Source organism: Zootermopsis nevadensis, unplaced genomic scaffold (genome assembly GCF_977971745.1).
Source record: "Zootermopsis nevadensis isolate Lab colony 2312 unplaced genomic scaffold, Znev_1.0 Znev_ptg000003l, whole genome shotgun sequence".
Taxonomy (NCBI): domain Eukaryota; kingdom Metazoa; phylum Arthropoda; class Insecta; order Blattodea; family Termopsidae; genus Zootermopsis; species Zootermopsis nevadensis.
In genome coordinates, this window is record NW_028259135.1 from 3,626,141 (window position 1) to 3,644,821 (window position 18,681).

Consider the following 18,681-nt stretch of genomic DNA (forward strand, 5'->3'; position numbering starts at 1 on the left):
CCTCATTCTCAAGGCTGTTTACAATGTGGCGTTCGCGCTATGAGCGGCGTATATTTAGTTAGAAAAATGCAAGATCTTATCTTTCGTAATCACAATTCACACACACTGGTTCGTCATCGATAGATTTATTCAAAATGTGTTTTGTTTTCAAATGCTTGCATTCTTATAGCGTAAGGATTGATACATACTTATAGCCATGCATAGTTTGTACCCCCTTTTTCGTGAGGCGAAATTCTGTGATGTGCCGTCATGTGTCTCTCACAAGTTACAGTATGCAGTGGGTGGGGAAGGAATAGGTTGGGGAACACGAAAGTAGAATGAAGACCATAAGCGTAAATCTGAAAACAATGTGGGTGGACGTGGAATGGATTAATCTGGCTCAGGTACAGACCGTTTGCGGGCTCTTGTGAAAAGATGGAAAAGCGTGGTATAAAACACAAACGAAAATGCATAAAATTGTGAGCCAACAAAATTTGTAATAAATAAATACCAACATTAAAATACACAAATCATACGATTACTCAACGAAGCGACCGCCACAACACGTGGCTGACCCACCACAAGTGAAGGCCTGTGACACAAATGGTTTAGAAAAAAATTCAGCTTGAAACACGTGACCACATTACATAAGAGGGAAAGAAAACTGTGTAGTAAATGAACTGACAAAACCGAAACAACGAACTGTAGCATACATCACGCGTTTTTCATAATGCTACGACGGTTATATTAAAACATATGATTAACATTTTCGTAATATTGTGACAGAAATTAAAATTTCGAGACCCGACGTACAAAAGACTGTAAGCTTCTAATAACATCTGTCCACAATGTGTCGAAACAGCGCCGTATCTTGGGGTCACCCTTGACACCAGGCTTACCTTATTTTTGGTTATTATTTTTAAAAAGAAGCATTTGCGACCACATGTTCATAGGAACATTTTTTTCCTTATTTTTGATCTAGAAACACGCACACAAAGTTTGTAAACATAAAGATTTGTCTTCTGGGTTGTTGCGCTCTGTAGTCTGGTCGATGTTAACCAACGTTTCGGAGGTCATACTGCCTCCTTCATCAGGGCGATGAGTATGAAGATTTCTGTCTTCTGGGTTGTTGCTCCGTGTAGTCTGGTCGATGTTAACAAACGTTTTAGAGGTCATACTGCCTCCATCATCAGGGCGATAAGTATGAAGATTTCTGTCTTCTGGGTTGTTGCTCCGTGTAGTCTGGTCGATGTTAACCAACGTTTCAGAGGTCATACTGCCTCCTTCATCAGGGCGATGAGTATGAAGATTTCTGTCTTCTGGGTTGTTGCGCTGTGTAGTCTGGTCGATGTTAACAAACGTTTCAGAGGTCATACTGCCTCCTTCATCAGAGTATGAAGATTTCCGTCTTCTGGTTGTTGCGCTGTGTAGTCTGGTCGATGTCAACCAACGTTTCAGAGGTCATACTGCCTCCGTCATCAGGGCGATGAGTATGAAGATTTCTGTCTTCTGGGTTGTTGCGCTGTGTAGTCTGGTCGATGTTAATCAACGTTTCGGAGGTCATACTGCCTCCGTCATCAGGGCGGTGAGTATGAAGATTTCTGTCTTCTGGGTTGTTGCGCTGTGTAGTCTGGTCGATGTTAACAAACGTTTCAGAGGTCATACTGCCTCCTTCATCAGGGCGATGAGTATGAAGATTTCCGTCTTCTGGGTTGTTGCGCTGTGTAGTCTGGTCGATGTTAGCCAACGTTTCAGAGGTCATACTGCCTCCGTCATCGACCAGACTACACAGCGCAACAACCCAGAAGACGGAAATCTTCATACTCATCGCCCTGATGACGGAGGCAGTATGACCTCTGAAACGTTGGTAAACATCGACCAGACTACACAGCGCAACAACCCAGAAGACAGAAATCTTCATACTCATCGCCCTGATGACGGAGGCAGTATGACCTCTGAAACGTTGGTAAACATCTACCAGACTACACAGCGCAACAACCCAGAAGACAGAAATCTTCATACTCATCGCCCTGATGACGGAGGCAGTATGACCTCTGAAACGTTGGTAAACATCGACCAGACTACACAGCGCAACAACCCAGAAGACAAATCTTCATACTCACCGCTGTGAGAACCTCAAGTCTTACTTTGTAAACATACTTTTTACTCACTCTGTATATTAGCATTTCGACCTTTACCGTTTTGTAAACGTACTGATCCATACCATTCTATTATACATGTATTTTAGCAGTCGCATTTGACGATTATCATATTCACAAAAAAAACACTTGTACTGGCGACATGTCGTTATGCGATATAAAACATGCGTTGCGTTGACAGGACATCAGTGTTCGTATTTACCCTTCTTAAATCTGTATCTACTTCCCAACAGTTTTTAAATGCAGGGGCCGTTAAATAATCAGTTGTGACCACTGACACGTTTCCAACACGTGTTGACAGCTCCATACGGAATATGAAATGCATTCTTGGTAACTCTGTCGGCATATTTTTAAGCGTGATTTTCTGACAATTTGCCTTCGGAGATTTTAAGCTGGAATCAAATCAGGAAAGGTTGTAATGGTTAAAATACGCCTACTTGAAAGTAAAAGAACGTATTAACAACAAAAGAGTAAGCCGATGTTATATACGAAATACGACTACAGATGTTACATAATGAACACTTATGTAACTCAAAATTTCAGCTTGATACTACCTATGGCGTCGATTCGCCAAAAAAAAATTCTGAAGAATATCACGATATTCAAGTTCAATGCTTTACAGTCATATTACTGCGGATACTGGGAACGACCCGTTCTTCAAGTTCCTGAGCACTGCGGGTCCCAACTTTTTCGTTGGCTCGATCTATAGACATTCGGTAGGACTCCTTGGATGAGGGATCGGCCCGTCGCAAGGCCTCTACCTGTACACAGGACAGCACAACACAGAAAAACATCCATGGCTTGAGTGGGATTCGAACCCACGGTCCCAGCGACCAAGCGGCACAAGGCCCACGCCTCAGAACGCGTGGCCACTGCGGACCCCTACGGTCATATTATATCCATTAAATCACATATGTATCACCCATTATAACTATGCTTTATTGATAATTAAAAAACCGACATATTTTACTTCTTAAACGACTATTAAAATAACGTTACCGCTGTAATATAAAATATGATGATGATCTCTTGAGGTCGAAACGCGTTTGGAATTAGTGTCCTTCAAGTGTAAACAGTTTTGTTTGTATGCGTATTTTAATATTATATTCCAATACACTACACGGTATGCAAGGTTTTAAGGTTACCGCTACAGTTGTAGGATTCAATTAGACCAGCTCTGTGGTCGGCCGTGAGATGCGACCAGTTTTCTTACGCATTACCTATGAACTGTGAAACAAAACACGAGTGTCGTGACGATGAATCTGACCTCTGCGTTGCCTGTAACGCCCTAATGGGCACAAAGTCCCATTAGCTGAGAATTTATAAGAACAACGAAGCAAGATGTTTCCAATAACCTCTCAAAATGTTATCTCTGATACTGGTCGCAGTGCTATTTCTGCTGTCCGTCAAGCTCTATCTGCAGAAGTTCAAGAGACCGAGGAAATTCCCTCCCGGTAAGTTACCGTTCTGTCTTAAAGTTACTAACATTAGTCAGTAGTCAATATGTGAAGGTTGAAGGCAGTTTGATCACTCAAAGCTATCAGAGGTGCATGAAGACTAAGTTCTTCATTTGAACTAACAACCTAAGCCTGAACAGTCGAAACATGCAGCAGGCGTGGGTAAACGAGAAATGCGTACTGTTTGATGGGAAAATAACGAATCTTCGAGCCGAAATTTGAACACCTGACTTCAATATCAAAGCAGGAAAGCTAACTCAGCCGCAGTTTTTGGTACCAAATATTAGAATTATAAAATCAACCCGGGTGACATGGACGGTGTGTAGCACACGTGAGGTAAATGAAAAATTCTATTTGACTGGATTCATCGGGCTCGTATGGAACTTCGAAGTCCATAAATGAAAAATAAATTATCGGGTAGCTGAGTCTACTCCATGGAGTTAAATTAATGTCTCGTCCTAAGTATGCTATCGAATGTGTGCACGATTCAGTGTTCCAAAAATAAATCCGTTACAATCAGAGTGAAGTCAAACAAATTAACACAAATGTAAGATTTGAGGTTTTCACAGCCGTGAGTATGAAGATTTCTGTATTCTGGGTTGTTGCGCCGTGTAGTCTGGTCGATGTTAACCAACGTTTCAGAGGTCATACTGCCTCCATCATCAGGGCTATGAGTATGAAGATTTGTCTTCTGGGTTGTTGCGCCGTGTAGTATGGTAGATGTTTACCGACGTTTCAGAGGTCATACTGCCTCCATCATCAGGGCTATGAGTATGAAGATTTGTCTTCTGGGTTGTTGCGCCGTGTAGTATGGTAGATGTTTACCGACGTTTCAGAGGTCATACTTCCTCCGTCATCAGGGCGACGAGTATGAAGATTTCTGTCTTCTGGGTTGTTGCGCTGTGTAGTCTGGTCGATGTTAACCAACGTTTCAGAGGTCATACTGCCTCCTTCATCAGGGCGATGAGTATGAAGATTTCTGTCTTTTGGGTTGTTGCGCTGTGTAGTCTGGTCGATGTTAACCAACGTTTCGGAGGTCATACTTCCTCCGTCATCAGGGCGACGAGTATGAAGATTTCTGTCTTCTGGGTTGTTGCGCTGTGTAGTCTGGTCGATGTTAACCAACGTTTCAGAGGTCATACTTCCTCCGTCATCAGGGCGACGAGTATGAAGATTTCTGTCTTCTGGGTTGTTGCGCTGTGTAGTCTGGTCGATGTTAACCAACGTTTCAGAGGTCATACTTCCTCCGTCATCAGGGCGACGAGTATGAAGATTTCTGTCTTCTGGGTTGTTGCGCTGTGTAGTCTGGTCGATGTTAACCAACGTTTCAGAGGTCATACTGCCTCCGTCATCAGGGCGACGAGTATGAAGATTTCTGTCTTCTGGGTTGTTGCGCCGTGTAGTCTGGTCGATGTTAACCAACGTTTCAGAGGTCATACTGCCTCCGTCATCAGGGCGATGAGTATGAAGATTTCTGTCTTCTGGGTTGTTGCGCTGTGTAGTCTGGTCGATGTTAACCAACGTTTCAGAGGTCATACTTCCTCCGTCATCAGGGCGACGAGTATGAAGATTTCTGTCTTCTGGGTTGTTGCGCTGTGTAGTCTGGTCGATGTTAACCAACGTTTCAGAGGTCATACTTCCTCCGTCATCAGGGCGACGAGTATGAAGATTTCTGTCTTCTGGGTTGTTGCGCTGTGTAGTCTGGTCGATGTTAACCAACGTTTCAGAGGTCATACTTCCTCCGTCATCAGGGCGACGAGTATGAAGATTTCTGTCTTCTGGGTTGTTGCGCTGTGTAGTCTGGTCGATGTTTACCAACGTTTCAGAGGTCATACTGCCTCCTTCATCAGGGCGATGAGTATGAAGATTTCTGTCTTCTGGGTTCTTGCGCTGTGTAGTCTGGTCGATGTTTACCAACGTTTCAGAGGTCATACTGCCTCCTTCATCAGGGCGATGAGTATGAAGATTTCTGTCTTCTGGGTTGTTGCGCTGTGTAGTCTGGTCGATGTTAACCAACGTTTCAGAGGTCATACTTCCTCCGTCATCAGGGCGACGAGTATGAAGATTTCTGTCTTCTGGGTTGTTGCGCTGTGTAGTCTGGTCGATGTTAACCAACGTTTCAGAGGTCATACTTCCTCCGTCATCAGGGCGACGAGTATGAAGATTTCTGTCTTCTGGGTTGTTGCGCTGTGTAGTCTGGTCGATGTTAACCAACGTTTCAGAGGTCATACTTCCTCCGTCATCAGGGCGACGAGTATGAAGATTTCTGTCTTCTGGGTTGTTGCGCTGTGTAGTCTGGTCGATGTTAACCAACGTTTCAGAGGTCATACTTCCTCCGTCATCAGGGCGACGAGTATGAAGATTTCTGTCTTCTGGGTTGTTGCGCTGTGTAGTCTGGTCGATGTTTACCAACGTTTCAGAGGTCATACTGCCTCCTTCATCAGGGCGATGAGTATGAAGATTTCTGTCTTCTGGGTTCTTGCGCTGTGTAGTCTGGTCGATGTTTACCAACGTTTCAGAGGTCATACTGCCTCCTTCATCAGGGCGATGAGTATGAAGATTTCTGTCTTCTGGGTTGTTGCGCTGTGTAGTCTGGTCGATGTTTACCAACGTTTCAGAGGTCATACTGCCTCCATCATCAGGGCGATGAAGATTTCTGTCTTCTGGGTTGTTGCGCTGTGTAGTCTGGTCGATGTTTACCAACGTTTCAGAGGTCATACTGCCTCCTTCATCAGGGCGATGAGTATGAAGATTTCTGTCTTCTGGGTTGTTGCGCTGTGTAGTCTGGTCGATGTTTACCAACGTTTCAGAGGTCATACTGCCTCCTTCATCAGGGCGATGAGTATGAAGATTTCTGTCTTCTGGGTTGTTGCGCTGTGTAGTCTGGTCGATGTTTACCAACGTTTCAGAGGTCATACTGCCTCCTTCATCAGGGCGATGAGTATGAAGATTTCTGTCTTCTGGGTTGTTGCGCTGTGTAGTCTGGTCGATGTTAACCAACGTTTCAGAGGTCATACTGCCTCCTTCATCAGGGCGATGAGTATGAAGATTTCTGTCTTCTGGGTTGTTGCGCTGTGTAGTCTGGTCGATGTTTACCAACGTTTCGGAGGTCATACTGCCTCCGTCATCAGGGCGATAAAGAAAGACAGCGACAGACACCATCAGAGCTTTATTACACAGTTGACTTCTTTTTCTTAAAGGTCCGTCGTGGCTGCCTGTGGTAGGAAACTTCCCTGACCTGAAGATAAAATGCCGCGAGAAGAAATACATGCACGAAGCTCTAGCAGCTCTGGCTCACGATTACAACACCTCGGTCCTGGGGCTCAGACTTGGAACTGACCTCACCGTCATCGTGTTTGGCCAAGAACTAGTTAAGCAGGTGTTCAGCAGCGAGGAATATGACGGACGACCGGACTCCTTCTTCACCCGACTGCGGGGGATGGGACAGCGCAAAGGTGGGCTTCGGTTTGTCTGAGTGACATGACCCATCAAAACTTAACTGCAGCTGACATCTACTTTGTTAGGGTCGGAAACACGACTTGGAAACCGAGGACTCTTTTGAAGTGTCCCTTCAATACTTTCAGGCAATTTCTTAGAAATTTGGCATAAAAACAGGTAAATCTTAATCAACTGACTACAACTTATCGAGAGAGGTCCTGAATTGTGAAATGCATTTCCTCAGTTATGCCAGCCTAACGAGAGAAGAGTGTCGTAGATACATGACGACTTTTGCAGTAGGCGAGGACAATGTTGTAGAGTACAATACCACGTAACCAACAGGCATCATCAACCACATTCATTTATGCCCTGTATTTGAATTGCAGGAATCACATTTACAGACGGCAGATTTTGGCAAGAGCAGCGGAGTTTTGCGGTTCGTCACCTACGACAGGTAGGGTTCGGTAAGGAGCTGATGGAGGGTAAGATAATGGACGAGCTTCATGAGTTGCTGCATCTGTTCGGAGAATCTTCTGCGGTGGGGCGCGATGTCAGCATGGGGGTCACGTTTGCCCCTAGCGTGCTCAACGTGTTGTGGGTCCTGACCACTGGCGACAAATTCTCGTCACGTGACGACCCGAACCTACATCGTTTACAGCAGTTGTTCACGGCTCGGGCCAAAGCGTTCGATTTGACGGGGGGTTCACTCAACCAGTTCCCCTGGATGAGGTTCCTGGCGCCAGAGCGAATAGGATACAACGTCATTCTGCGACTGAACGCTGACCTCAAGGATATGTTCATGGTGAGAAACGGAGAGGTTAGACGTCCACAGTAACTATTCTGGCTCGGCTCCTTAGAGTGTGCTTCATGCAAATAGACGACAATATGTGACGCCAGTACAAGCTGAGCGTGTCATACTAGTTCCACATGCTACTACGGTTGAGAATGAGTATTTTTACCTCAGCTTCCCAAACACGCCTTCTTTATCTGGTGTTAGGCACACGAAAAACCTTGCCTTTCACTTGCGATGTTCTGTTTGCAGATGTCTATCAAACAGCACCAGAAAAGTTACGATTCGGACACAACAAATGACCTGATTGATGCATTCCTTCACGAAATGGAAGCTAGGAAAGGCGATAAGACATCCACATTTACAGGTAAATACGCGTCACACCTTGAAATCATTTAAAAATTTATCCATCGTTCGCGACCACTAATGGTCATCGTTAATCGATGACCAGCGGTTCTCAACCGGCGACATTCGTAACTTCGTAGATTTAAAAAACAGTTCACAAAATCCGACAATTGCAGTAAGAATTTCTTCAACCCTCCATTCGAATGTTTTACAAAATCCCCCCTCCCCCCCCATAACTTATAAACTCTGACATACAGTAACTATATTTAGTAGATGCTTGCTGCCTCCATCGTCCACCCTGATGACACAGACAGCAAGCACCTCTGTGCCTTCTACCAGATTACGCGGCGCGACAACCCAGAAGACAGTCATCTTCATCCTCGCCATCATAAGATCATCTCACTCAGTAATTACGTATTCTTTCGTACAGTTTCCAGTGCAAGTCTCACCTCGCCTCTGTCTGAAGCGGCGTTGGTTTGATAAAGGTTTTTGTTATGAAGTATACTGCCTAAGATCAACGTGCAGGGACATCTTTGCCGCAAACATTCGTCGTGATTCGGTGTCAGCCTATACTCGTTCTGTTACAGTTGATCAGCTGATTATGATCTGTATGGATTTCTTCATCGCGGGGACACAGACCACCAGCACAACGCTGGACTATGTGTTTCTCATGATGCTTTTGTATCCCGAGGTACAGCGTCGTGCTCAGGAACAGTTGGACGCCGTCGTGGGGAGAGACAAACCTCTACAACTCGCCGACAGGCACAAGTAAGTTCATTACGCCTACAAACGCCGCCTCTCCACTCAAGCCAGATACTTATTTACTGTACTGCAGAAGGTTATCTGTTCTGTCAAGTCTGTGTGGAAACAATCCAGCGGAATCGCAATCCAACATCTCTGTCTCACTCACCAGCCGTCTTGTTTGATTCCAACTTTGGTGTAGACAAAATATAAGAATCATTCTTTCTCAGGTTACCGTATGTTGGGGCCGTCCTGATGGAGGTACAGAGGATACACCAGGTGACACCACTGGCAGGACCGAGACGTGTAACAAAGGACACTACGCTGAACGGATATAACATACCGAAGGCAAGACTGAAATAGTTCCTGGGCCATGGCACATGGAATGTATAAACGACGTAGAAATGTCGATCGATGCCATGTGTACGAAATTGACTTCTTATCAATTCGATTCGCCCCAGCCAATGTTCTGGTAAACAGACCACAAGCTACGACCGGAAAGTCGTAGGATTTGAAGTTGATCCCGTTATTCCTGGCTGGAGCGAAGTTATTTCTAATTTTCAGGTCAAAAATACAAATACCATAAAGAAAAATACAGAAAATCTTTTAACGCTAGTGAAAAGGTGGCTCTAGAACTGAACGGAATGAAATCTAAGTATCGGTCTGTATGTTCGGTTCTCGCCTCAGTGCAGAACAAAATAATAATATAAAGACATAACAAATATGTAACATTTGAGGTTTTCACGGCGGTGAGTATGAAGATTTCTGCCTTCTGGGTTGTTGTGCTGTGTAGTCTGGTCGATGTTAACCAACGTTTCAGAGGTCATACTGCCTCCGTCATCAGGGCGATGAGTATGAAGATTTCTGTCTTCTGGGTTGTTGCGCTGTGTAGTCTGGTCGATGTTAACCAACGTTTCAGAGGTCATACTGCCTCCGTCATCAGGGCGATGAGTATGAAGATTTCTGTCTTCTGGGTTGTTGCGCTGTGTAGTCTGGTCGATGTTTACCAACGTTTCAGAGGTCATACTGCCTCCGTCATCAGAGTATGAAGATTTCTGTCTTCTGGGTTGTTGCGCTGTGTAGTCTGGTCGATGTTTACCAACGTTTCAGAGGTCATACTGCCTCCGTCATCAGGGCGATGAGTATGAAGATTTCTGTCTTCTGGGTTGTTGCGCTGTGTAGTCTGGTCGATGTTTACCAACGTTTCAGAGGTCATACTGCCTCCATCATCAGGGCATTGAGTATGAAGATTTCTGTCTTCTGGGTTGTTGCGCTGTGTAGTCTGGTCGATGTTTACTAACGTTTCAGAGGTCATGCTGCCTCCATCATCAGGGCGATGAGTATGAAGATTTTTGTCTTCTGGGTTGTTGCGCTGTGTAGTCTGGTCGATGTTTACCGACGTTTCAGAGGTCATACTGCCTCCGTCATCAGGGCGATGAGTATGAAGATTTCTGTCTTCTGGGTTGTTGCGCTGTGTAGTCTGGTCGATGTTTACTAACGTTTCAGAGGTCATACTGCCTCCGTCATCAGGGCGATGAGTATGAAGATTTCTGTCTTCTGGGTTGTTGCGCTGTGTAGTCTGGTCGATGTTTACCAACGTTTCACAGGTCATGCTGCCTCCATCATCAGAGTATGAAGATTTCTGTCTTCTGGGTTGTTGCGCTGTGTAGTCTGGTCGATGTTTACCAACGTTTCAGAGGTCATACTGCCTCCATCATCACGGCGATGAGTATGAAGATTTCTGTCTTCTGGGTTGTTGCGCTGTGTAGTCTGGTCGATGTTTACCAACGTTTCAGAGGTCATGCTGCCTCCATCATCAGAGTATGAAGATTTCTGTCTTCTGGGTTGTTGCGCTGTGTAGTCTGGTCGATGTTTACCAACGTTTCAGAGGTCATACTGCCTCCATCATCAGAGTATGAAGATTTCTGTCTTCTGGGTTGTTGCGCTGTGTAGTCTGGTCGATGTTTACCGACGTTTCAGAGGTCATACTGCCTCCGTCATCAGGGCGATGAGTATGAAGATTTCTGTCTTCTGGGTTGTTGCGCTGTGTAGTCTGGTCGATGTTTACTAACGTTTCAGAGGTCATGCTGCCTCCATCATCAGAGTATGAAGATTTCTGTCTTCTGGGTTGTTGCGCTGTGTAGTCTAGTCGATGTTTACCAACGTTTCAGAGGTCATGCTGCCTCCATCATCAGGGCGATGAGTATGAAGATTTCTGTCTTCTGGGTTGTTGCGCTGTGTAGTCTGGTCGATGTTTACCAACGTTTCAGAGGTCATGCTGCCTCCATCATCAGGGCGATGAGTATGAAGATTTCTGTCTTCTGGGTTGTTGCGCTGTGTAGTCTGGTCGATGTTTACCAACGTTTCAGAGGTCATGCTGCCTCCATCATCAGGGCGATGAGTATGAAGATTTCTGTATTCTGGGTTGTTGCGCTGTGTAGTCTGGTCGATGTTTACCAACGTTTCAGAGGTCATGCTGCCTCCATCATCAGGGCGATGAGTATGAAGATTTCTGTATTCTGGGTTGTTGCGCTGTGTAGTCTGGTCGATGTTTACCAACGTTTCAGAGGTCATGCTGCCTCCATCATCAGAGTATGAAGATTTCTGTCTTCTGGGTTGTTGCGCTGTGTAGTCTGGTCGATGTTTACCAACGTTTCAGAGGTCATGCTGCCTCCATCATCAGAGTATGAAGATTTCTGTCTTCTGGGTTGTTGCGCTGTGTAGTCTGGTCGATGTTTACCGACGTTTCAGAGGTCATACTGCCTCCGTCATCAGGGCGATGAGTATGAAGATTTCTGTCTTCTGGGTTGTTGCGCTGTGTAGTCTGGTCGATGTTTACCAACGTTTCAGAGGTCATACTGCCTCCGTCCTACCTCAACGGGAGGCCCTCGGATCAAACAGCCATCGTGACTGAGGTCATTCGCTGTTTTCCTCGTCCCTTCGGGAAAATTCCAGGGCAGTACTTAAAACTGGACCACTACCGCTTCCTTCCACGTCCTTACGAATTAAAGACGCATTAATCATCCTCGCAATCGTCGGTATATAATCCGACGTATTACAGTCGTTAAAGCATAACTTCAAAATAAACTAACAAGAGAAACTCTTAAGATGCGACTCTGTTGCCTTCAAGGAAGAAACGCAACAACTAGTACTGAGTCTGATCGAAATCGGTCACACAGTTTGATCTACTGGATAGGCACAAAAGATCACATAGAAGATCAAAGTCGTAGGTAACTTTCGAGCTTTTTTGTGCGTTTAAAAACTCACGCTGTCGCTCTCTCACCAAACGAAAATACAACGAGTTAAGGTTAAAATATTCCGTACCTTCCAAATCACCTTTCCCGTACAGTTATATCTCGAATCTTGAGGTAATGAACATGTTCAGGTCCAGGAAGACGTGAACTGTGTTTCTCTTGTTGTAGGACACAACTGTGCTTATGAGCATGTGGTCAGTCCATTATGATAAGGAGCACTGGGGAGACCCCGAGGTATTTAGACCAGAGAGGCACCTGGACGACGACGGAAAGCTCATCATTGACGAGTGGTTTCTCCCCTTCGGGCTAGGTGAGTGGAAAAGTAATCGGTTTCCACTGGCAAAAAGTCAAACCGCCAGCAATTTATATGATTAAATGTCCTTGCGAGATAAATTCAAGCTATAAAATGTACGAACAGTGAAACAATTCTTGCAGGATTGCCAAAACTTTGACCTTTGCGAGTAACTTCAAAGTTGCCTGGGTGACTGGGTATTCCCCAGGTTATCACGGTAAACAAGGTACTGATAGTTACTACAGTAACCATTGTAACTAAAGTAACCATGGTAAGGTAGACAACCTGGGGATTCCCAATGTTGCCATTTCCGAGCGCAGAAACACGTGTACATATTGTCTGATTTTGACAGATAATGGAGTTGTCGACATATTTTAGTAAATCTTCCAGCGTTTCAACTACCATCTTGATAACCCATTGACTCAGAGAAATCCTACCCACTTACAACTTCTTAATATTTCACAAATCATTCCCATTATCAACTAAAAAGTAGTTTAAATAAATATAGAGTATTCTTGTGCAGGAGAGAGTGAAAAGTTTACAGCCACCAACCAAAAATGTCAATATTAATATACCGATAACATATGAGAAAATCCTTCTCTAATTTCAAGAAATTATCTACTTAGGATGGCTGTCTTATGGGTTGTAGCGCCGTGTAGTCTGGTAGAAGTTTACCGACGTTTCAGTATAAGACTGTTATGACTGCGCGAGGAGGCTAATACATTTTTGTAAATTCACTTGAAAACAATAGCGGCACAAAGAAGGTCCTCAGTCACGCTTTATTTTCGAGGAACTAGCCGTAAGTGAAGCGTCCTCGTAATGGGTCCTGTTCACTTTTCAGGCAGGCGAAGGTGTCTTGGAGAAGCACTGGCAAAGAGTTGCTTGTTCATGTTCTTCGCTGGGGTTTTGCAGAACTTCGAGATTTTGCCTGTTCCGGGCAAGAAGCTGCCCGATGAGGCACCGATCCCCGGACTGATTCTTACCCCTCAGCCGTACACGGCGATGCTCAAACCTCGTCTGGAGCATTCAAATACGAAACTTCCGTTTTTGTAGCACAGTAAAGCTAAGAAGGGACCTACAAGAAACAAAACGTACCAAACATATGTCTACGTGCCCCGAAAAGGCCCCTTCCAAATTCCGAGTTTAAAATTATACGCTTATAAGTGTACTCTGAATTCTAAGAGCATTTACAGACAACGAAAAAAAAAATGGTGCCACCGCGTCTAGACTTGCGCTAGAGAACATCTGGCCTCCTTTCCCAAAGGGCGCTGGAGATTGAAGCCAGCCCTTTTTTGATATAATATTAAGATCTTTATCAAATTTAACTTTCTCGAATTTAGTGCGATATAGGAAAAGAATTTCAATTGCAGAAATGAAACTGAGATGTTCAGATTTGACTAATTTATACCAAAAAAAAAGAGGAAATATTAATCTATATCAGGTGTAGGCAATAATTTTTACTTGAAGTAACAGGGGGGAGACAGTCTCTCGTAAAAAAAGAGCAATGTACTTCAAAGTCCGAAACATATTTATCAGTTTCCCATATTTTAAAAATGCCAATGAAAAGATAAGAAACACCACTGTCGCTTATTAATAAATACAAATTAAAACAGGTGAAGTTGGACTTAACTTCATTTAATTTAATTCTGGATAAGCTCCTATAAAAATCCCATAAAATTCTATCTAATCGACGTGCGACTATGTATTCCATAACACTGCTTGAATAACACAGTCTGGCATTTCATTATTCATTTTTGAAGGTACTCTTTAAAACTACGAAACACCAGGCATCGGCCAAGACTGGAAAGAGATTCTTGCTGAAACAAACACGACTGTCTTCTGGGTTGTTGTGATGACTCATCGCCCTGATGATGGAGGCAGCAAGGACCTCTGAAACGTCAGTAAACGTCTACCAGACTACCCAGAAGACAGTCACCTTCAGACTCGCCGCCATGGAAACCTCAAATCTTACATCTACTCATTATTATCTCGGCACCAGATGTCACACTCTAGGGTCGGTCACATTACATATTCCTCTATTACGATAAAACGTGCTTCCCACTAAAGTACCACATCATAAGTTTACAAAGGCACGCCGATGATAATCCTTTTACGTATCTATCAGGAAATCGTCCATCATGGCTCAAATGTTTCGTCGTATTCTTCAGTCCCTTCAGAAATATGCCGGGACAGTACCTCTGGTTTAGTGACAACACTTAGACAAATATCATATCCATTATTTACAATCCTTGCACCATATACGCTGTATAATCTATGCAGTTAAGAAAACGATTTAAAAATAACTAATGAACCGACTTAGCCATTGAGACAGATTCCGGCTTCGTAGTAACTTACATACTCTAACATAGATGGCAGAACGCTCTAGGATACATGTCGTTGCTTTCTTGAGGCAGAAAAGAATGCGATAACCTAAGTAAATTTTTAATCATTTGCATCACGAAGTTCAAATTCGCATACTTTCTCAAACAAAACACGTGTCACCATTCCAAAGGTCAATGTTGTTTAGAGACGTATAATGAGAACGATATGAAACCCATAAATACATTCAATGTAGATTGTGCTGGAGTGTCGTTTAATTCAATTTCTAAACTCGGCTACATACACGTATATAGAGATAGACCTAAGAGTTCCACGAACTCTAGTGGCGATTGGTGGCAATTATATGCTCCGGCCGAATTGCCAACTGAACAAACCCAGAAATGACCCCTCGGCATCCGGGTCGTAGTTAGTCTCTACTGATTGAACCATCCGGGCCCTTAACAGCCTCTATTAAGGGCACGCACACGATAAAGAGTTTGACTCATTTTTACGCTAACGACAATTCGAAACAGCACCAAATGAGGTCAGAAGACAATCATAAATGGTTAGTATCACGAGACTCTGGAGATGTAGGGTAACACAGATGAGATTCAAGTCAGAATCTCCTTGATTATAGCCGTAAGCTCAGAAATTTTTTTTCTAATGAACTGCGAAAGGCGACGAAAAAGGATGACGGCAGCAAGGACCTCTGAAACGTCGGTAAAAACTTCTACCAGACTACACAGCGCAACAACCCAGAAGACAGAAATCTTCATACTCATCGCCCTGATGACGGAGGCAGTATGACCTCTGAAACGTTGGTAAACATCGACCAGACTACACAGCGCAACAACCCAGAAGACAGAAATCTTCAGACTCATCGCCCTGATGATGGAGGCAGTATGACCTCTGAAACGTCGGTAAACATCGACCAGACTACATAGCGCAACAACCCAGAAGACAGAAATCTTCATACTCATCATCCTGATGACGGAGGCAGTATGACCTCTGAAACGTTGGTAAACATCGACCAGACTACATAGCGCAACAACCCAGAAGACAGAAATCTTCATACTCATCATCCTGATGACGGAGGCAGTATGACCTCTGAAACGTTGGTAAACATCGACCAGACTACACAGCGCAACAACCCAGAAGACAGAAATCTTCATACTCATCATCCTGATGACGGAGGCAGTATGACCTCTGAAACGTTGGTAAACATCGACCAGACTACATAGCGCAACAACCCAGAAGACAGAAATCTTCATACTCATCATCCTGATGACGGAGGCAGTATGACCTCTGAAACGTTGGTAAACATCGACCAGACTACACAGCGCAACAACCCAGAAGACAGAAATCTTCATACTCATCATCCTGATGACGGAGGCAGTATGACCTCTGAAACGTTGGTAAACATCGACCAGACTACACAGCGCAACAACCCAGAAGACAGAAATCTTCATACTCATCGTCCTGATGATGGAGGCAGTATGACCTCTGAAACGTTGGTTAACATCGACCAGACTACACAGCGCAACAACCCAGAAGACAGAAATCTTCATACTCATCATCCTGATGACGGAGGCAGTATGACCTCTGAAACGTTGGTAAACATCGACCAGACTACACAGCGCAACAACCCAGAAGACAGAAATCTTCATACTCATCATCCTGATGACGGAGGCAGTATGACCTCTGAAACGTTGGTAAACATCGACCAGACTATACAGCGCAACAACCCAGAAGACAGAAATCTTCATACTCATCATCCTGATGACGGAGGCAGTATGACCTCTGAAACGTTGGTAAACATCGACCAGACTACACAGCGCAACAACCCAGAAGACAGAAATCTTCATACTCATCATCCTGATGACGGAGGCAGTATGACCTCTGAAACGTTGGTAAACATCGACCAGACTACACAGCGCAACAACCCAGAAGACAGAAATCTTCATACTCATCGTCCTGATGATGGAGGCAGTATGACCTCTGAAACGTTGGTAAACATCGACCAGACTACACAGCGCAACAACCCAGAAGACAGAAATCTTCATACTCATCGCCCTGATGATGGAGGCAGTATGACCTCTGAAACGTTGGTTAACATCGACCAGACTACACAGCGCAACAACCCAGAAGACAGAAATCTTCATACTCATCGCCCTGATGATGGAGGCAGTATGACCTCTGAAACGTTGGTTAACATCGACCAGACTACACAGCGCAACAACCCAGAAGACAGAAATCTTATACTCATCGCCCTGATGACGGAGGCAGTATGACCTCTGAAACGTCGGTAAACATCGACCAGACTACACAGCGCAACAACCCAGAAGACAGAAATCTTCATACTCATCGCCCTGATGACGGAGGCAGTATGACCTCTGAAACGTTGGTAAACATCGACCAGACTACACAGCGCAACAACCCAGAAGACAGAAATCTTCATACTCATCGCCCTGATGATGGAGGCAGTATGACCTCTGAAACGTTGGTTAACATCGACCAGACTACACAGCGCAACAACCCAGAAGACAGAAATCTTCATACTCATCGCCCTGATGATGGAGGCAGTATGACCTCTGAAACGTTGGTTAACATCGACCAGACTACACAGCGCAACAACCCAGAAGACAGAAATCTTATACTCATCGCCCTGATGACGGAGGCAGTATGACCTCTGAAAGGTTGGTAAACATCGACCAGACTACACAGCGCAACAACCCAGAAGACAGAAATCTTCATACTCATCGCCCTGATGACGGAGGCAGTATGACCTCTGAAACGTTGGTTAACATCGACCAGACTACACAGCGCAACAACCCAGAAGACGGAAATCTTCATACTCATCGCCCTGATGACGGAGGCAGTATGACCTCTGAAACGTTGGTTAACATCGACCAGAGTACACAGCGCAACAACCCAGAAGACAGAAATCTTCATACTCATCGCCCTGATGATGGAGGCAGTATGACCTCTGAAACGTTGGTTAACATCGACCAGACTACACAGCGCAACAACCCAGAAGACGGAAATCTTCATACTCATCGCCCTGATGACGGAGGCAGTATGACCTCTGAAACGTTGGTTAACATCGACCAGACTACACAGCGCAACAACCCAGAAGACAGTAATCTTCATACTCTGATGACGGAGGCAGTATGACCTCTGAAACGTTGGTTAACATCGACCAGACTACACAGCGCAACAACCCAGAAGACAGAAATCTTCATACTCATCGCCCTGATGACGGAGGCAGTATGACCTCAGAAACGTTGGTAAACATCGACCAGACTACACAGCGCAACAACCCAGAAGACAGTAATCTTCATACTCTGATGACGGAGGCAGTATGACCTCTGAAACGTTGGTTAACATCGACCAGACTACACAGCGCAACAACCCAGAAGACAGAAATCTTCATACTCATCGCCCTGATGACGGAGGCAGTATGACCTCCGAAACGTTGGTTAACATCGACCAGAGTACACAGCGCAACAACCCAGAAGACAGAAATCTTCATACTCATCGCCCTGATGATGGAGGCAGTATGACCTCCGAAACGTTGGTTAACATCGACCAGACTACACAGCGCAACAACCCAGAAGACAGAAATCTGTAGATCCACCGTCGTGAAAACCTCAAATCCTACAACACCAAAATTCCGCTTATGCAAATGGCCTCGCAGTCTGATTTATGGATGTTATGAGCCTCTCGGCTAATCTTCACGCAGCCAGTGAGTGTGCATTAAAATTCAACAACCACGCAAGAACGTTCGTCAGTTAAGTCTCGCCTGGACTCTCCTGGATCAAATTTTCGCAACTCTGCTGAATTACGTATAAACTGGTATCTATTAGCTCACAGCACGGATCCCTCTTCTGCGACTGGAGGGAAGCCA

At 44.7% G+C, this 18,681-nt stretch overlaps 2 protein-coding genes across 5 annotated transcripts in view; one reads left to right on the forward strand and one right to left on the reverse strand.

Annotated features, from left to right (window-relative positions):
- The window catches only part of LOC110840507 (methyl farnesoate epoxidase), a 48,510-nt gene that overhangs the window by 6,789 nt on the left and 23,040 nt on the right, over positions 1 to 18,681 (reverse strand). The window lies entirely within an intron of this gene.
- LOC110840506 (cytochrome P450 305M2) lies at positions 3,396 to 14,370 on the forward strand. 2 transcript variants are annotated; one of them, XM_087361353.1, is made up of 8 exons: positions 3,396 to 3,592; positions 6,796 to 7,050; positions 7,420 to 7,835; positions 8,076 to 8,190; positions 8,756 to 8,936; positions 9,140 to 9,257; positions 12,332 to 12,473; positions 13,297 to 14,370. In XM_087361353.1, exons 1-8 carry the CDS (start codon positions 3,502 to 3,504, stop codon positions 13,506 to 13,508), a joined length of 1,530 nt encoding a protein of 509 aa, XP_087217479.1. In that variant the 5' UTR covers positions 3,396 to 3,501; the 3' UTR covers positions 13,509 to 14,370. The 2 variants fall into 2 exon arrangements, with proteins under 2 accessions (XP_087217479.1, XP_087217485.1); XM_087361359.1 differs by having other exon boundaries at positions 7,420 to 7,487.